The sequence below is a fragment of the Oncorhynchus keta genome, chromosome 34, assembly GCF_023373465.1.
Source record: "Oncorhynchus keta strain PuntledgeMale-10-30-2019 chromosome 34, Oket_V2, whole genome shotgun sequence".
Classification (NCBI taxonomy): Eukaryota; Metazoa; Chordata; class Actinopteri; order Salmoniformes; family Salmonidae; genus Oncorhynchus; species Oncorhynchus keta.
In genome coordinates this window covers 57,579,505-57,599,575 of record NC_068454.1, presented here as the reverse complement: position 1 = coordinate 57,599,575, position 20,071 = coordinate 57,579,505, and the positions used below count along the sequence as shown (strand labels likewise).

Here is a 20,071-nt window from a genome sequence, read left to right as displayed (position 1 = left end):
CTCAAAATAAGCTAATCTACTCACTACCGCTCATGCTGTAAACACAGTCCAGTTCTAAGTAAATGGCACAGATCCATATATGGCAATGGTCTATTTGCATATAGGCCTACTGCAACTCTGATTGTTTATGCCGCACCGGTCTGTGTAGAGTACGGGCTGAGTAGTCCGTGTCAATGCAATAGAATCCTAGTCCGATGCTTTCTGCTTACAACAAAATATATTGCATAGTTTGTTTTGTTTCAGTATGTTGCACTGAAAATGGCTAATATTGCGTTGATTCAATCACAATTGCGAAGGTAAAGGGAAACGTTGATAGCGTTAACAGGAAAAACTCTAGAACAGTGGTCAACAACCATTTCTGGGGCAAGATCACTTTGTGAGTCAAAATGCAAGCCAGGATCTATAGCTCAGATTTTTTTACAACACGACTTAAAAAACGTAAGCCTATGCAACATTAACCCATTAAAAACAGTACTGTAGCAATGATGTTTGTGCAGTAAGCTATAGGCCCAATACAATATCACCGCATATTAGCTTGAATTGCCCTTCCAATGCATTGTTATTCTGGACATGTTTTTAAATTATAATTCAAAATTTCAGTTAGACTATATGATCACACCGGTAATAGATCCGTTGTTGTATTACTTGTGAGGCACAGCTGAGTGAGCATACATTTATATAATTAGCTTTTTATTTTTATTTTACTGGGCTGATGGTGCCTGTATCTGATGGTCAGTCTCAGTAGAGGGAGAGAGCAGCAGACTGAAGGTTTGCCTCTTAACGTCCCTACGCTTTCCCTTTCCTCAGTAGACCAAAAAGAGACACTGTCTTCCAGCTGATGGCAAAACTCGAGTCGCACCGCATCATTTTGTTGTTGTTACTCCTATGAACAGAGAAAGTGAAATACTCCTCGATATTAAAAAAGACCCAAGCCACTAATAATAACAACAACGCAAGCCTATAGATACACGTTCCTACTCATTCATTACTGCTGCAGTGCTTGTTGTAGCTCTGAGTGGAAATAGGAAGAATGAGCATTTTATGGCTGGTAAAAGTGTTGAATACAAAGTGTTGACAGTGCTGAGTAATAACTTAAACATGAACTCACTCTTTGCTGTATAGTTTTTTCCCATCATCAATCTACACACAATACCCCATAATGGCAAAGTAAAAACAGGTTTGTAGAAATGTTTGCAAATGTTAAAAAAAAAGAAAGAACATTCAGCGATATAGTATTAGCATTACCTTGCCCTGAGCATGCACATTGGGCACTGGTCTCTCCCTCAAGAGCTTTTGTGGTCCCTTGCCGATATAGGCTTGGCTTTAGACAGCATCTCATAAATAATTGAGGTGATTGGAAAAGGCTATTTAACGAAGAGCTCTACATAGCTTATTTTGGAACCACAACACTCCTCAGTCTTCTCCCCTGCCTCCGACAGGAAGACACGGTGAGACAAATTAGAGCTGCTCTGCTGCCCGTTGATTCTTAACATGCCATTTAAGATAAGACGAGACGTAAGATTTAATTCAATGAGTATGGTTGTTTGTGTGTAATGTACGAGTGTGCCTGTGTGATTTCTTTTGCGGTGTTTGTTTTTGTAAGGGTTGTAAGTGTAACAGTAGCTTTCCTGTCTTATGTGTCTTGCAGGGAAAAAACACACATAAGACACTGGTTTGACACACGCTGGACACGGGGGACACAGAGGGCCTAGAGAGAGAGGTCATGGAGTACAGGGCAGACACACAGACAGACGGCGTGAACTGGACGCCCCAGTGTACAGGACCAGCATGCCTCAGATTCCTGATACTCGTCTGTCCAACCTTCTAGGCCCTGGCCTGGCCTGCCCACCCCTCTGCTTTTCACTGTTTGTCTATATATAGCCATTGCAGGCCTGTGCTCGAATACTATTCGAAAGCATTTCAAGTACTTTAGCTGTGTTTGATTGAGCTTGACTGGCACAATGGGACCATTTTAGAATAGTCGAAACAAGTACAAAAACTGCCTATCGTGTACTCCAGGCAGGCTGAAGCAAATTCTCAAAGTATTTGAAAGATTTAAAATAGTATTTGAACCCAGGTTTGATAGAAAGTAGCGACCCGTCAACATGGAAATCTGCAGTGTCATAGTGTTCATTATTTTGACTGATTCTAGTGGCACTTCTCAGGGTCTGTGCAAGGCGGCTGTTGGAGTGGTAGGAACACTCCAAGTAGCATAAAAACACATTAAGTGTGTGTGTGCACGCGTAAAATGCTGTTATCGAGCATTGAATTGCACTGTAAATGCCTTGCCTTGTTCTCTCTTTTTATCGATTCTCCCTCAATGATATACTGTGCCAAAGGGATTTTCCGTGCTGAGTAGAGAGGTGGCTGTGGATTGATTTATGCAACATGTATTATAAATCATGTAAATGGTGACCGCCTTGTAAAGAGGGAGAAAGGCTCTCTCATGGGTTTTGACTGTAGGTTCTCCCAGGGTAGAAAGATTCAGGGGAGACATTACAGTACTGTGAAGGTAATGGCGAAAAGGGAGTGCTTCAAGGTACTGTATTTGGTCTCTTCAAAATGTAGAGAGACCAAACAAAGAACGTGCCTATTGCTCACTCAACAAAGTTCCAGTTTATTCTGCGAGTAGTAACGTGGCGGAATGATTGTGAAACAGCTATTTCGAAGACAATTCGCACTTGAAAACACACCGGTTGGACAGCAGTGTCTACCTCATGACATGCTTATTGCATTCCCTTTTTAGAAGTTGTTTTTCACGTGCTTACGCTCAGATGACTTGGGTCGCTGTGCGACGCCAGAAGGAAGCATTTGAATGGCTACTCGACAGTAAATCAAGTAATGGTTATATCGGAATTCATTGAGTACATCTGTGCAAATATCGGATTTGCATTTTGAAAAGCACAGCGAGTAGCGTGTTAGCGATTGGTTGCTGTGCTTTGCCCCAATCCTGTTTGCGGTCAGGGTAACTGGCATGGAGTTACCAGGCTTGTTGCTCAGGGCCTGTATTCATAAAGCATCTTAGAGTAGGAGTGCTGATCTAGGATCAGGTCCTGTTTGTCCATGTCATCTTATTCATGATGATATCAAAGTCCAAACTGATCCTAGATCAGCACTCATACTCTGGGCACGGATGACTAAATGTCAATACCACATAGAATATTATATATATATATATATATGCCATTTAGCAGACGCTTTTATCCAAAGCGACTTACAGTCATGTGTGCATACATTCTACGTATGGGTGGTCCCGGGGATATTATTCAGTGAGACCAACAGAGTGTCTATTCTCTTGGTCTTTGCATCAGCCATCCTTTCTCTGTTGTTGGGAAGCGCAGGGATGCAGGCAGCCAGAATATCACGTCCATAATGTCCCTCGTTTCTATCCACTGCACCAAAACACCATGGAATATTAATTAGCCAAACCTCCCCTGGCCTGCAGCACAACACAAAACAACACCTCTCATTTCCTCCAACTCTTACGCTTTCGCTTACGCTTAAGGTTTCATTTGTATTCAGCCTACACACTGTTCCTGCAGACCGGGCTTTCTTGCACATTTACATCATAGACTCTACACTGTATATACCAACACAGATTATCAGAGCGGTCGCACTCAGCACTGCTACCCATTGTGTTGTTGATGACAATAGTCCTCAGGTGTTAATGAGTTTGCTTTGATATGCTCCCTCAGGGGTATATGAGAGCAACACAGTTTCTGTCTGTCAAAGACTGTGACCTTTGGATTCTACCTTGCCATATCCAGCCCAGGGAATGTAACACGTACGTGTGTGACTATATGTGAAGTAGGGTAAAATAGTAAGAAGGGGGGTGGGGGGGGTGAGTGTATTTTTTTCACCTACCAGTGTTGCGGTTGTGTGATGTGTTGGCTGGGGTTCACAACGTTAGTTGAATAACTTTGCTCAATATGACTGCAATTTTCTAACCCGGCTACTAGATCACTGAGAGAGGCAGGGATTGCTTTTTATATAAAAAGATCAAATGCAAAGCAATCAAAGCTATTGTTAAAGTGGATTGAAAACACTTTCTCATCCACTCAAAAGGGCACATCAGGAGTTTGGTTTTGGGGCATTGTGATATTGTCTCTTCGGGACACTTTGTCTCCACCTCGTGAGTCAGTTTGATCCATTGAGATGTGGTCTGTCTTTGTCTGAAGTCTGTGACGGAGCCAGGGTGGAAAGGGGGGTTAGCTTGATCATTACATAGTTCCAGATTTCTCACTGTCCCATGTGGATGACATCACAAGCTCCCACATTGTCAGAGCATAAGAGGGAGGAGAGAGGGGGAAGGAAAAGGAAGCCCGGTGGTGGGAATTTGGGGTGGTTGAGACTTGAGAGTGACTTCACCCATTTGGCTTTAGCCAAAATAGTCTCAAACCCGCAATTATATATGGGCTCTGCCATCTACTTTTGCTCTCGAATGGGGAAGCTGTGTGATTCCTTCACTCAGTGTTATTCTGTCAGGACATGCAGTTCTGTTTTTATTCTGGGTAGGCTAGGCTTTCTGTTTTGGTTGAACTTATTTTCACTTATTTGTTTGGTTTCACATGGGGTTTGTGGTGTGCATCTAATTTGGCCACCTACTAACTCCCCTTATGATGAGGGATTCTAGTTGTCATCCTCTGCACGCGTTCTCTCTCTGTCCCTCTTTCTGTTTCTCTCTCCCTTTCTCCATATACCTCCCTTTTTATATTTCTTCTCTCTCTTGCTCTCTCCCTCTCCCTCTTTCTCCCCCCCCCTATCTCTGCCCTCGCTCTGTGCCCTCTTTCTGTTTCCCCCTCTCTATATATCTTACCCTCTGACTCTTCTCCCGGTCATTGCAGTGGGTTTGGCAGCAGGCCCAGTGCCACACAATGGCTCCTCTCTCCCTGAGTATATCACTAAGCTCATCCACCTCGCTGGCCCAGTACTTAACAGTGGCAGGCTTTCAAAAGGAGACCGCGGTGTATCTGTCTCATCTCAGCTGGTTGGTCTTAAAAATCATACAATGTGATTTTCTGGATTTTTGTTTTAGACTCCATCTCTCACAGTTGAATTGTACCTATGATAACAATACCCACCTCTACATGCTTTGTAAGTTGGAAAACCTGCAAAATCGGGCAGTGTATCAAATACTTGTTCTCCCCACTGTACGCTATGCTTCATGGAGTGGGTCCTTCTTTTTTTTCTGGTAATAATGCATTGGTCCTCCCTGTTGACTCTCTTATTTGCGGAGGTAAGCAGCAGATTGCCCGAATGCCAGTCTTATTTTCATCACTGCCTGTGTCTGTCTCTCTGTGCCAGGTGTGTGTCTCCTAGGCCTTTCTCGGGAGTTTTTCCTAGCCACCGTGTTTTAGGCGGGGTTTCTGTACGGCACTTTGTGACATCAGCTGATGTAAGAAGGGCTTTATAAATACATTTGATTGATTGATTGAGGTAGACTGTACGACAGATGGCAGGTGACTGAGAACGACAATGTCAATATGGAGGAGACTTGTTCCCATAGAAATAGAATGGCTAGATGGGCATGACCATTCTAGTCATTCAATTTCTATACCCGCCGACTGTTCAGTATCAGAGTACAATTCAAAACAATATAGCTATACTATATAGGCTACATGCAACTAGGTTCGATACTAAGTACATCATAATGACTTCCCAAAGTCATACACTATTTGCTTCTTCCAGCATTGCTGCGCTGTGTGGCATTGTCATACTTGCCACTGTGTTGCACAGAAGAGAGTACATCTCCTGTCTGTGGTCCTTTGTGACATACCTCCTCCACCGTCATTGTTTTTAGCCCTGAATGAATAATTTAAAGCATGTTGCCCCAGTGTTTACCCTGAGAGACTATGTGGAAGAAACTCGTCTCAATGCTGAGTGTTGCATAAGGAATGTAGGGCGACAGTGCTGAGTGGACAAAGGAGCCAAATATTCCCCCCTAGGACTTTGTGAGGCCTCCAGAGCCTGGGCAAAGTTATGTTTGAGCAGGGAGCTTCAGGCTCAAGCTGCCAAGTGTGAGTCACACTGCCACTGAGGCACTCACCCAGTCGTAGAGCTCTCGCAACCAACACCCTGTCCAACTGTTTCTATGCCTAAAGGTTTTTGCAGGTGCAACCTGTGATTCCATTGTGGTCACAGGATGAAATACACACACAATCAAGGCCCAATTAAGCTGTACACACACAATAACAAACTTTGTGCCACCTAATCCGTGTTCAGTATACTCAAAAAGACAGACAATACTTTTTAGTATGAAACTACACCTTTAAAATGTTCTGTTTGGCTAAATTAAGGATGACTTTTGTCATAAAGAGAGGAACCTGCATGTATTTTGTCCCCCCCCTCTCTCTAAATCAATCCGCTCCTCCCCGGTAGAATCATCAAGAGGCTGACAGGCAATTGCCTTGTTTGTTCTGCCAGGGAGAGAATTCACTCAGCCCTGACTGTCGATGAATCAGCCGGACGATCTGGGAGAGCAGCGTGGGGTAAAGTTAGAGAAGCAGACCAGCGAACCGAGATCTTGTAGCTATTAGAGTGCTTAGTGGACTAAGCATATCTTGAGTCATTTAGACTCTTAAGGTTTGCCAGTGGGTGAGATGTACAGTGGGGCAAAAAAGTATTTAGTCAGCCACCAATTGTGCAAGTTCTCCCGCTTAAAAAGATGAGAGAGGCCTGTAATTTTCATCATAGGTACACTTCAACTATGAAAGACAAAATGAGAAAAAAAATCCAGAAAATCACATTGTAGGATTTTTAATGAATTTATTTGCAAATTATGGTGGAAAATATGTATTTGGTCAATAACAAAAGTGTATCTCAATACTTTGTTATATACCCTTTGTTGGCAATGACAGAGGTCAAACGTTTTCTGTAAGTCTTCACAAGGTTTTCACACACTGTTGCTGGTATTTTGGCCCATTCCTCCATGCAGATCTCCTCTAGAGCAGTGATGTTTTGGGGCTGTTGCTGGGCAACACAGATTTTCAACTCCCTCCAAAGATGTTCTATGGGGTTGAGATCTGGAGACTGGTAGGCCCCTCCAGAACCTTGAAATGCTTCTTACGAAGCCAGTCCTTCGTTCCCCAGCGGTGTGTTTGGGATCATTGTCATGCTGAAAGACCCAGCCACGTTTCATCTTCAATGCCCTTGCTGATGGAAGGAGGTTTTCACTCAAAATCTCACGATACATGGCCCCATTCATTATTTCCTCTACACGGATCAGTCGTTCTGGTCCCTTTGCAGAAAAACAGCCCCAAAGCATGATGTTTCCACCCCATGCTTCACAGTAGGTATGGTGTTCTTTGGATGCAACTCAGCATTCTTTGTCCTCCAAACATGACGAGTTGAGTTTTTACCAAAAAGTTATATTTTGGTTTCATCTGACCATATGACATTCTCCCAATCTTTGTCTGGATCATCCAAATGTTCTCTAGCAAACTTCAGACGGGCCTGGACATGTACTGGCTTAAGCAGGGGGACATGTCTGGCACTGCAGGATTTGAGTCCCTGGCGGCGTAGTGTGTTACTGATGGTAGGCTTTTGTTACTTTGGTCCCAGGTCATTCACTAGGTCCCTCCGTGTGGTTGTGGGATTTTTGCTCACCGTTCTTGTGATCATTTTGACCCCACGGGGTGAGATCTTGCGTTGAGCCCCAGATCGAGGGAGATTATCAGTGGTCTTGTATGTCTTCCATTTCCTAATAATTGCTCCCACAGTTGATTTCTTCAAACCAAGCTGCTTACCTATTGCAGATTCAGTCTTCCCAGCCTGGTGCAGGTATGCAGGTCTACAATTTTGTTTCTGGTGTCCTTTGACAGCTCTTTGATCTTGGCCATAGTGGAGTTTGGAGTGTGACTGTTTGAGGTTGTGGACAGGTGTCTTTTATACTGATAACAAGTTCAAACAGGCGCCATTAATACAGGTAACGAGTGGAGGACAGAGGAGCCTCTTAAAGAAGAAGTTACAGGTCTGTGAGAGCCAGAAATCTTGCTTGTTTGTAGTTGACCAAATACTTATTTTCAACCATAATTTGGAAATAAATTCATTAAAATCCTACAATGTGATTTTCTGGATTTTTTTCTTCTCATTTTGTCTGTCATAGTTGAAGTGTACCTATGATCAAAATTACGGGCCTCTCTCATATTTTTAAGTGGGAGAACTTGCACAATTGGTGGCTGACTAAATACTTTTTTGCCCCACTGTATATCATATCGTTATTGTCATGATGTGCTTTATCATTCTTGTGTTTATTGTTTTACATTATCGAGGCTGAGAGTTAGTTGAGTAGCTCAGCAGAGACCACAACGCATTTTGATCTCATACTATGACTTGCTGGTACAGTATGTATGTACAGTGAACTGCAGGTATTTGCGTTACGATCATTTGCATGTTATGGGATCCTAAGCATTTTATGATCATAAGCATTGTGCTATATAAAGTTCCTCCATGGACAAGGGGTTTCCTAATCAACCTTGATTCCACCTGTTGCCCCTGTTTCCTTCTAGAGACTATAAAGTAGAGCAATACAACATCACTCAGACCCACTTCCAGACAAGCTGCTGTTTTGGAATGAGGACAGGTTGAATTCCATCACTATATTGTGGTGTGTTAACGCTTCTCACTCTGCCATTTTCTCACCTGGCTTCTTCCTCTCCCTTTCTCCGACCAGCTCCCCACCCGGCTCAGGACCCAAACCCCACAAAGGAAGACGCTGAGGGGTTGACAAGCCCCTATAAAACAGGCCCAGCCCAGATAATGGAAACCGACATGAAAAAGGACAAAGAAAAGAAAGTGGGGACCCACACAAAACTGGACGTCATCCCGAAGTCACCTGCTACACCGACGTTGCCCATGCCTGGCTCAAGTCCTAGCCCCAAACCTAATAAAGGTAAGTCACCCTATAATGTGGTGTTACCAGTAACAAAGGAAAGGGTGTGAAAATGGCTGCCCATTAGCAGTGGTGTAAAGTACTTAAGTAAAAATAATTGAAAGTACGAGATAAGAAGTTTTTGGGGGTATCTGTACTTTACTTTAAAATTTAGATTTTTGAAAACGTTTATTTTTTACTTCACTACATTCCTAAAGAAAATAATGTGCTTTTTACTCCATACATTTTACATGACACCCTAAAGTAATCGTAACATTTTGAATGCTTATTAGCAGGACAGGACAATTGTCAAATTCAAGCACTTATCAAGTGAACATCCCTGGTCATCCCTACTGACTCTGATCTGGCGGACTCACTAAACAGGAATACTTCATTTGTAAAGATGCCTGAGTGTGGAACCGTGCCCCTGGCTATCTGTCAATTAAACAAAACTAGAAAACAGTGCCGCCTGGTTTGCTGAATATAAGCAATTTGAAATGATTTATACTTTTACTGTTACTACTTAAGTATATTTTGCAGTTACATTTACTTTCGATACCTTAGTATATTTAAAACCAAATACTTTTAGACTTTTACCTTAGTATTTTACTGGGTAACTTTCACTTTTACTTGAGTCATTTTCTACTAAGTTTCTTTACATTTATGCAAGTATGACAATTGGGTACTTTTTCCACCTATGCCCATTAGTATGTGTTTCTATCTACCATAGAGCATTTGAAGTAGTTTATGACCATTTTCAGGGGTATGAACACAAACACAGCATTAGATGTCCATGATTGTGTAATAAAGGCTATCTTCCTGTGATTATTGAGCAATTACCTCAGCACTCAAGTGATGTCATCCGACACCCTCGGGGGGAAAATATGGTTCAGTACAGAATTATCCTGACCACAGGCTTTCAGTGCTGGGGATAAACCCAATAAACCTGGTGCAGGGGGTTAGTTACAGCGCTTACAGCTCACATGACAAAATCCATTAAGCTAGAATTGTTTTGCAGTAGGTTTATAGAATTTGGCCAAAATTATTTTTGTTTGTTGTTGTTGTAATTTCTGATGCAATGTTGAGTGGATGACTAATGCTATTTGTGTGTAGCTCAGTTGGTAGAGCATGGCACGCCAGGGTTGTGAGTTCAATTCCCACAGGGGGAACAGTATGAAAATGTATGCACTCACTAATGTAAATCGCTCTGGACAAGAATGTATTTGCTAACAGGCTAATCGCTAACAGGCTAGTCTCTAATAAAAGTTGGAGGAATTAATCTGACTGGGCATCACATTTCACTGAGTGATGCCAGGGGGGGCATTTAGCCTGGCTTGACCTGCTGTTGCACCACCACCACATTTGTTTCCACAATGCCACTACTTGTCCTGGCCCTAGCACTGTAGCACATGCAAACACTAAGAAATATGTTTGGGGGGATTTGTGAACATAATCTTACTTCCTTTCTGCCCATTTTATTATTTGCCCATTCATCTATTGATTGTGGTCATGGTCTATTTAACTGTAGCGTGAGGTGGCAGAGCTAATCCAAATTAGTTCTACTGACTAACTTCCCCAGATGATCACAGTAACACCAAATTAGAATACTGGTTTTGGTGTGCCAGATCCAATACAGTCAGATCAAGGAGCTCATTTTAGCGACATTCTAATTGAACTTCAGGATCCCTCAGTAGATAACAGATCTCAGATCAGCTTTTGTAAAGTAAAAGATATTGGTAGCAATTTGCTTAAAGCCGACAGGTATAATGCTTTATAACCTATCAACCTAAGCCTTTGTAGTGTCTTATGACAAGGTTTTTTATTTATTTTTATTTCACCTTTATTTAACCAGGTAGGCTAGTTGAGAACAAGTTCTCATTTGCAACTGCGACCTGGCCAAGATAAAGCATAGCAGTATGAACAGACAACACAGAGTTACACATGGAGTAAACAGTTAACAAGTCAATAACACAGTAGGAAAAAAAGGGGAGTCTATATACATTGTGTGCAAAAGGCATGAGGAGGTAGGCGAATAATTACAATTTTGCAGATTAACACTGGAGTGATAAATGATCAGATGGTCATGTACAGGTAGAGATATTGGTGTGCAAAAGAGCAGAAAAGTAAATAAATAAAAACAGTATGGGGATGAGGTAGGTAAGAATGGGTGGGCTATTTACCAATAGACTATGTACAGCTGCAGCGATCGGTTAGCTGCTCAGATAGCAGATGTTTGAAGTTGGTGAGGGAGATAAAAGTCTCCAACTTCAGCGATTTTTGCAATTCGTTCCAGTCACAGGCAGCAGAGAACTGGAACGAAAGGCGGCCAAATGAGGTGTTGGCTTTAGGGATGATCAGTGAGATACACCTTCTGGAGCGCGTGCTACGGATGGGTGTTGCCATCGTGACCAGTGAACTGAGATAAGGCGGAGCTTTACCTAGCATGGACTTGTAGATGACCTGGAGCCAGTGGGTCTGGCGACGAATATGTAGCGAGGGCCAGCCGACTAGAGCATACAAGTCGCAGTGGTGGGTGGTATAAGGTGCTTTAGTGACAAAACAGATGGCACTGTGATAAGCTGCATCCAGTTTGCTGAGTAGAGTGTTGGAAGCAATTTTGTAGATGACATCGCCGAAGTCGAGGATCGGTAGGATAGTCAGTTTTACTAGGGTAAGTTTGGCGGCGTGAGTGAAGGAGTCTTTATTGCGGAATAGAAAGCCGACTCTTGATTTGATTTTCAATTGGAGATGTTTGATATGAGTCTGGAAGGAGAGTTTACAGTCTAGCCAGACACCTAGGTACTTATAGATGTCCACATATTCAAGGTCAGAACCATCCAGGGTGGTGATGCTGGTCAGGCGTGCGGGTGCAGGCAGCGAACGGTTGAAAAGCATGCATTTGGTTTTACTAGCGTTTAAGAGCAGTTGGAGGCCACGGAAGGAGTGTTGTATGGCATTGAAGCTCGTTTGGAGGTTAGATAGCACAGTGTCCAAGGACGGGCCGGAAGTATATAGAATGGTGTCGTCTGCGTAGAGGTGGATCAGGGAATCGCCTGCAGCAAGAGCAACCTCATTGATATATACAGAGAAAAGAGTCGGCCTGAGGATTGAACCCTGTGGCACCTCCATAGAGACTGCCAGAGGACCGGACAGCATGCCCTCCGATTTGACACGCTGAACTCTGTCTGCAAAGTAATTGGTGAACCAGGCAAGGCAGTCATCCGAAAAACCGAGGCTACTGAGTCTGCCGATAAGAATATGGTGATTGACAGAGTTGAAAGCCTTGGCAAGGTCGATGAAGACGGCTGCACAGTACTGTCTTTTATCGATGGCGGTTATGATATCGTAACTTGAGCGTGGCTGAGGTGCACCCGTGACCGGCTCGGAAACCAGATTGCACAGCGGAGAAGGTACGGTGGGATTCGAGATGGTCAGTGACCTGTTTGTTGACTTGGCTTTCGAAGACCGTAGATAGGCAGGGCAGGATGGATATAGGTCTGTAACAGTTTGGGTCCAGGGTGTCTCCCCCTTTGAAGAGGGGGATGACTGTGGCAGCTTTCCAATCCTTGGGGATCTCAGACGATATGAAAGAGAGGTTGAACAGGTTGGTAATAGGGGTTGCGACAATGGCGGCGGATAGTTTCAGAAATAGAGGGTCCAGATTGTCAAGCCCAGCTGATTTGTACGGGTCCAGGTTTTGCAGCTCTTTCAGAACATCTGCTATCTGGATTTGGGTAAAGGAGAACCTGGAGAGGCTTGGGAGAGTAGCTGCAGGGGGGTGGCTGAGCTGTTGGTCGAGGTTGGAGTAGCCAGGCGGAAGGCATGGCCAGCCGTTGAGAAATGCTTGTTGAAGTTTTCGATAATCATGGATTTAACGGTGGTGACCGTGTTACCTAGCCTCAGTGCAGTGGGCAGCTGGGAGGAGGTGCTCTTGTTCTCTATGGACTTCACAGTGTCCCAGAACTTTTTGGAGTTTGAGCTACAGGATGCAAACTTCTGCCTAAAGAAGCTGGCCTTAGCTTTCCTGACTGACTGCGTGTATTGGTTCCTGACTTCCCTGAACAGTTGCATATCGCGGGGACTATTCGATGCTATTGCAGTCCGCCACAGAATGTTTTTGTGCTGGTCGAGGGCAGTCAGGTCTGGAGTGAACCAAGGGCTATATCTGTTCTTAGTTCTGCATTTTTTGAACGGAGCATGCTTATCTAAAATGGTGAGGAAGTTACTTTTAAAGAATGACCAGGCATCCTCAACTGACGGGATGAGGTCAATGTCCTTCCAGGATACCCGGGCCAGGTCGATTAGAAAGGACTGCTCACAGAAGTGTTTTAGGGAGCGTTTGACAGTGATGAGGGGTGGTCGTTTGACTGCGGCTCCGTAGCGGATACAGGCAATGAGGCAGTGATCGCTGAGATCCTGGTTGAAAACAGCGTTGGTGTATTTTGAGGGCCAGTTGGTCAGGATGACGTCTATGAGGGTGCCCTTGTTTACAGATTTAGGGTTGTACCTGGAGGGTTCCTTGATGATTTGTGTGAGATTGAGGGCATCTAGCTTAGATTGTAGGACTGCCGGGGTGTTAAGCATATCCCAGTTTAGGTCACCTAACAGAACAAACTCTGAAGCTAGATGGGGGGCGATCAATTCACGAATGGTGTCCAGGGCACAGCTGGGAGCCGAGGGGGGTCGGTAGCAGGCATCAACAGTGAGAGACTTATTTCTGGAGAGAGTAATTTTCAAAATTAGTAGTTCGAACTGTTTGGGTATGGACCTGGAAAGTATGACATTACTTTGCAGGCTATCTCTGCAGTAGACTGCAACTCCTCCCCCTTTGGCAGTTCTATCTTGACGGAAGATGTTATAGTTGGGTATGGAAATCTCAGAATTTTTGGTGGCCTTCCTGAGCCAGGATTCAGACACAGCAAGGACCTCAGGGTTAGCAGAGTGTGCTAAAGCAGTGAGTAAAACAAACTTAGGGAGGAGGCTTCTGATGTTGACATGCATGAAACCAAGGCTTTTTCGATCACAGAAGTCAACAAATGAGGGTGCCTGGGGACATGCAGGGCCTGGGTTTAGTTTGAGGGTGTGTCTAAAGGCTATCAAAACTGGTCGCCTAAAGCATTGGGGACAGAGAATAAAAGGAGCAGATTTCTGGGCATGGTAGAATATATTCAGGGCATAATGCGCAGACAGGGGTATGGTGGGGTGCGGGTACAGCGGAGGTAAGCCCAGGCACTGGGTGATGATGAGAGAGGTTGTATCTCTGGACATGCTGGTTGTAATGGGTGAGGTCACCGCATGTGTGGGAGGTGGGACGAAGGAGGTATCAGGGGTATGAAGAGTGGAACTAGGGGCTCCATTGTAAACTAAAACAATGATAACTAACCTGAACAACAGTATACAAGGCATATTGACATTTGAGAGAGACATACAGCGAGGCATACAGTAATCACAGGTGTTGAATTGGGAGAGCTAGCTAAAACAGTAGCTAAAACAGTAGGTGAGACAACAACAGCTAATCAGCTAGCACAACAACAGCAGGTAAAATGGTGTTGACTAGGCAGGGAGGGTCGGATTAACTACACACAGAGCCTGAGTGCGGCTGGGGCCGACAGATAAAACATAAACAAGCAGAATGGAGTACCGTGAATAATGGACAGTCCAGCATGCATCAGCTATGTAGCCAAGTGATCAGTGTCCAGGGGGCAGCGGTGGATGGGGCAGGGAAGCTGGACTGGCGAGTGTTATCCAGGTTTTAAAAAACTGTCTGGCTGTGCAAAAGGTAAAAGCCGCTAGCAGTGGCTAACAATGACTAAATAGCTTTTAGCTGGTTAGCTTCTGGAGGTTCTTGAGTGTGTTCTAAAAATTAAAAATAATAGCGATTCCGTATCACATTGGATGAGGCAGGTTACCGGAAGGTATAAACAAATTAAAAATCGAAAAGAGATAGAAAGTAAATATGGGTCCAGTGAGTGTTTGGGACACGGAGATTCAGACGGTTAGCAGGCCTGTGCTAACAAGCTAACAGTTAGTAGGCCGGGGCTAAACAAGGTAGCAGTTAGCGGACCGGGGCTAAACAAGGTAGCAGTTAGCGGACCGAATTAGCAAGCAAGGAGATAGCAAGGGCTAGAAAGTTAGCCTTTGGGGGACGTCGCGATGGGGTGAGTCTGTTTATTCCTCTTCATGCGGTGACATCGATAGACCGGTCGTGGGTCCGGATATTGTAGCCCAGGAGTATGCTTCGGTGGTAGCACAGGAGCTCTGTTGAGGCTAGCTTCAAGCTAAGTGGGTGGAAACGCTAGCCAGGAGTAATCATCCGGGGTTGCGGTTAGCTAGATAGCCAGTTGTGAAGAATCCAGCTGAAAATGTTCCGTTTGCGGTGGGAATTCGGTGGGAATCCGGGAATAAAAAATAATAGGTCCGTTATGCTCTGGTTAGAGTCGCGTTGTTCGAACTGGCGAGAGCTTTCCGAGCTAAAGGTTAGCTGATGACCGGTTAGCTGAAGACCGCTAGCAATGGTTTGCTGACTGATAGCTGGTAGCTAGCTGGCTAGCTTCAGTTGAGGGGTTCCAGATCCAAAGTAGATATAAATACTTTAGAAAAAATAGCTACATTGGGTGAGGCGGGTTGCAGGAGAGTATTTAGAAGTTGAGGTTTAGCAAAATGTTTTAAAAGATATGCGAAGAAAAATATGTAAAAAAAACGATATATACAAGGGACGCGACACGACAAGACGTCTGACTGCTACGCCATCTTGGCGTGTTATGTCTCTGGGAGGTCTGTTGGAAGCATTTGAGCACCAATAAGTCAACACACTTCTGAGACAGCACATTTTAAAAGGGCTTTTGTCACTTCCTCTCCATCAGGTTGCCTTTCTGCTCAGTCATGCAAGCTAACTTCTGTGTTATATCTTACCCCGAGGGTAGGAGGAAAAGGACGAGAAACAGTCTGCAGCTCTTAATTAGCTCAATTAAATGGCAAGGCATGCATTTGGGAGCACTACCGCCATAATGTCCGCTTTAATTATACTTTGGCACATCTCAGCCTTGGGTCTGACAGCTCATGGCACTTGGCCACCGGCGGTCCGTTGCCTCCCGGGAGGTTTTCAAGAGATCATTAAAGGGCCAGGGATTTTACTGTTCACTGTCAGGGGGCCCTGCTGCTTCAGTTCAGCCAACCACACACACACGCACACACACACACACACACACACACACACACACACACACACACACACACACACACACACACACACACACACACACACACACACACACACACACACACACACACACACACACACACACACACACACACACACACACACCTCCCCCAAACCCCTCTCCATGACACTTGTTAATTGTTGCTATGGAGAATTGGTTTTTACTGTAACACTTTCTTGTGGATTTCCCATGGACATAAATACAGTGCCTTCAAAAAGTTTTCACACCCCTTTTTCCACATTTTGTTGTGTTACAGCTTTCAATTTAAAATGGATTATATGTTTTGTCACAGGCCTCCACACAATACCGCATAATGTCAAAGTAGTTTTTGGAAATTTTAACAAATGTTTGAGTCAATAAGTATTCAACCCCTTTGTTATGGCAAGCCTAAATAAGTTCAGGAGTAAATATATGTGTCATGTTCGTCATACGAATGAGACCAAGGCGCAGCGTGGTATGCGTACATTCTACTTTATCTAAAGAATGAAACACTGAACAAACTAACAAAACAAACCGTGAAGCGATATGAATAGTGCAGACAGGCAACTAAACATAGAACAAGTTCCCACAAACACCAACGGGAAATGGCTACCTAAATATGATCCTCAATCAGAGACAACAATAAACAGTTGCCTCTGATTGGGAACTATATCAGGCCACCATAAACATACAAATACCTAGACCTACCAAACCCTAGACATACAAAAACCCTAGACAATACAAAACCCCTAGACAATACAAAACCCCTAGACAATACAAAACCCCTAGACAATACAAAACTAGCGTATCCACCCTAGTCACACCCTGACCTAACCAAAATATAAAGAAAACCGAGATATCTCAGGCCAGGGCGTGACAACATAATCTCTGAACCCCACACATACAATTATCTGCAAGGTCCCTCATTCAAGCAGGGAATTTCAAACACAGATTCAATCACAAAGACCAGGGATGTTTTCCAATGCCCCGCAAAGAAGGGCACCTAAAAAAAGCAGACATTGAATATTCATTTTGAATATTCATATTTATTAATTACAATTTGGATGGTGCATCAATACACCCAGTCACTACAAAGATAAAGGTGTCCTTCCTAACTCAGTTGCCGGAGAGGAAGGAAACCTCTCAGGGATTTCACCATGAGGCAAAGAGTGAAAGTTTCAGAGCTTAATAGCTGTGATAGGAGCAAAAATCAAATCAAATCAAATCAAATTTATTTATATAGCCCTTCGTACATCAGCTGATATCTCAAAGTGCTGTACAGAAACCCAGCCTAAAACCCCAAACAGCAAACAATGCAGGTGTAAAAGCACGGTGGCTAGGAAAAACTCCTAGAAAGGCCAAAACCTAGGAAGAAACCTAGAGAGGAACCGGGCTATGTGGGGTGGCCAGTCCTCTTCTGGCTGTGCCGGGTAGAGATTATAACAGAACATGACCAAGATGTTCAAATGTTCATAAATGACCAGCATGGTCGAATAATAATAAGGCAGAACAGTTGAAACTGGAGCAGCAGCAGTCAGGTGGAATGGGGACAGCAAGGAGCCATCATGTCAGGTAGTCCTGGGGCACTGTCCTAGGGCTCAGGTCCTCCGAGAGAGAGAGAAAGAAAGAGAGAATTAGAGAGAGCATATGTGGGGTGGCCAGTCCTCTTTTGGCTGTGCCGGGTGGAGATTATAACAGAACGTGGCCAAGATGTTCAAATGTTCATAAATGACCCAGCATGGTTGAATAATAGTAAGGCAGAACAGTTGAAACTGGAGCAAACTGAGGATGGATCAAAAACACCGTAGTTACTCCACAATACTAACTAACCTAATTGACAGAGTGAAAAGAAGGAAGCCTGTAAACAAAACAATAGCCTAAAACACAAGGCCAAATCTACACTGGATTTGCGTACCAAGAAGACAATGAATGTTCCTAAGTGACCAAGTTACAGTTTTGACTTTAATCTGCTTGAAAATCTATGGTGAGACTTAAATGGTTTTCTAGCAATGATCAACAGCCAATTTGATAGAGCTTGAAGATTTTTGTAATAATTCTGGACAAATATTGCACAATCCAGGTGTGCAAAGAAAGCTCTTAGAGACTTACAAAGAAATAATCACAGATGTCATCGCCGCCAAAGGTGATTCTAACCTGTATTGACTCAGGCGTGTGAATACTTACATAAATTAGATATTTCTGTATTTCATTTTCAAAAAATGTGCACAAATTTCTAAAAACATGTTTTCACCATTATCATTATGGGCTATTGTGTGTAGATGGGTGAATTCAGGCGGTAACACAACAAAATATGAAATAATATGAGTGCTTACTGAAGGCACTGTATAGCCAGAAAACTATGCCCATCTTTGTCCAATGAGAGAAGTGGTCCATTTTAAAGGATACCCATTGGATATGCCCGGACAAATGTTCCCTATACATTGAACTCGGAACCCAGAACCAAATCCTGTGTGCGCTAGCTAGCTACTTTGTCTTTACAGTCTGCTATGACATCTATGGATCAAACTGCTCCTCTATTCCTTTCAAAAAGGCAAGTAAAACAGATGACAGAGAACCATATTGTTGAGATTTTGAGGAGTACGCTGCTAACAGTCTGGAACCCAAACCCGCTGCAGTGTTTCTGGGTCAGCTTGATTCTGTTTCTGTCTCGGAGGCTCCTGTAGGTGACTCATCATGATGGTCAGGGCCTACACACACACACACACACACACACACACACACACACACACACACACACACACACACACACACACACACACACACACACACACACACACACACACACACACACACGCACACGCACACGCACACGCACACACACACACACACAATACATAATCAGACGTAGTTTCAAAGTGGGTCAGAGGATATTATAGGGAGGCTGCTGCTGTTCTGTCCTGTCTGGCGGATTGTTTCAGCACTGTGACGATTGTGTTTTAATGTGTTAGAATCCACTGAAGTATGAATCGTGACATGGATGTACAACATATGGTCTGTGTATGGAAGGAATGGATGGAAGATGATGCTGGAAGCCTTCACACACACACAGTAGAATTCAACTTGGCCAGACTGTGTATGTTCAAAAGTCTCTGATTGGTGCTGACTGGAAAGATGAATCGACACTTTTTCCAGTCAGCACCAATCAGAGACTTTTGAACATACACAGTGACTTGCAAGACAGCTCTGCTTGAAGATCGAAGAGGACCTCTATAGAAATCGGTTGTTCTGATGTACAATGTTTGTTTTTTTGTCTGGAAGTTGGACAAAGAACATCTCTCCCTTCCCCAACGTGGTTGTTTATGTGGTTCGCATTTCTATAGGAAAGCTACTAACGGCTACATTGAATGCTGAAAGAACATGGCTGACTTGGCACAAGTGAAAAATAAACCCTGTTTATAGCCATATCCTGTCTAGGTTTTGGTGTGTTACTTAACTGAATGCAATTACATGTTCGATCATGAATCCTCACCAGGACACTGTAGACAAGGTGTGCCATGGTGTGACTAACCACCAGTCCTAATCAGAGTGTTTTCCCACATTGCTCATTCACTTCTATTAGACACTAGGGTGGAGTCTCTATCTGGCTCTGGCTCTGGGAAAGTTGCCAGATTTGACTGCCAGCTTCCAGTGTTTTATCGCTCTGCAGATGTGGGGCTGGATTGGGGCTCTTTTCTCTGTGTACAATGACCTCTCACATTCACTTCCTCGCTCTTTCTCTCGTTGTCTCATTCTCACCCTAGACGCCGCAGTGAAGTCAGAGGACAGACAGAAGCTGGCCAAGGAGCGGAGAGAGGAGAAGGCCAAATATCTGGGTAAGCTGAGATGGGGGGTTGAGAGGAGGAAACTCTGTACACAGGGAGAGGATGCCCCCTAGTGTTGGGGGGTAAGGGGTGGTGGCAGATTTAGTTGTAGGTTTGTGTCTGCGTTGGCTTTGTTTTCAGGCCAACACATGGTGTGCACATGTATCGCATAAACATTTGGG

The 20,071-nt window shown here is 44.0% G+C and overlaps 1 protein-coding gene across 8 annotated transcripts in view; it reads left to right on the top strand.

Annotated features, from left to right (window-relative positions):
* Nucleotides 1–20,071, top strand: part of LOC118367355 (MAP7 domain-containing protein 1-like) — a 68,164-nt gene that overhangs the window by 22,147 nt on the left and 25,946 nt on the right. For 7 of the 8 annotated variants that reach the window (XR_008090371.1, XM_035750733.2, XM_035750736.2 and 4 more), the window contains exons 2-3: nucleotides 8,672–8,890; nucleotides 19,830–19,901. Coding sequence is in view for 7 of the 8 variants with exons in the window: in XM_035750733.2 (XP_035606626.1) it covers nucleotides 8,672–8,890; nucleotides 19,830–19,901 (291 nt within the window). In the remaining variant the exon portion in view is untranslated. Of the gene's footprint in view, nucleotides 1–1,648; nucleotides 6,489–8,671; nucleotides 8,891–19,829; nucleotides 19,902–20,071 lie in introns of all 8 variants that reach the window. The other variant, XM_052494140.1, reaches the window with a different exon arrangement.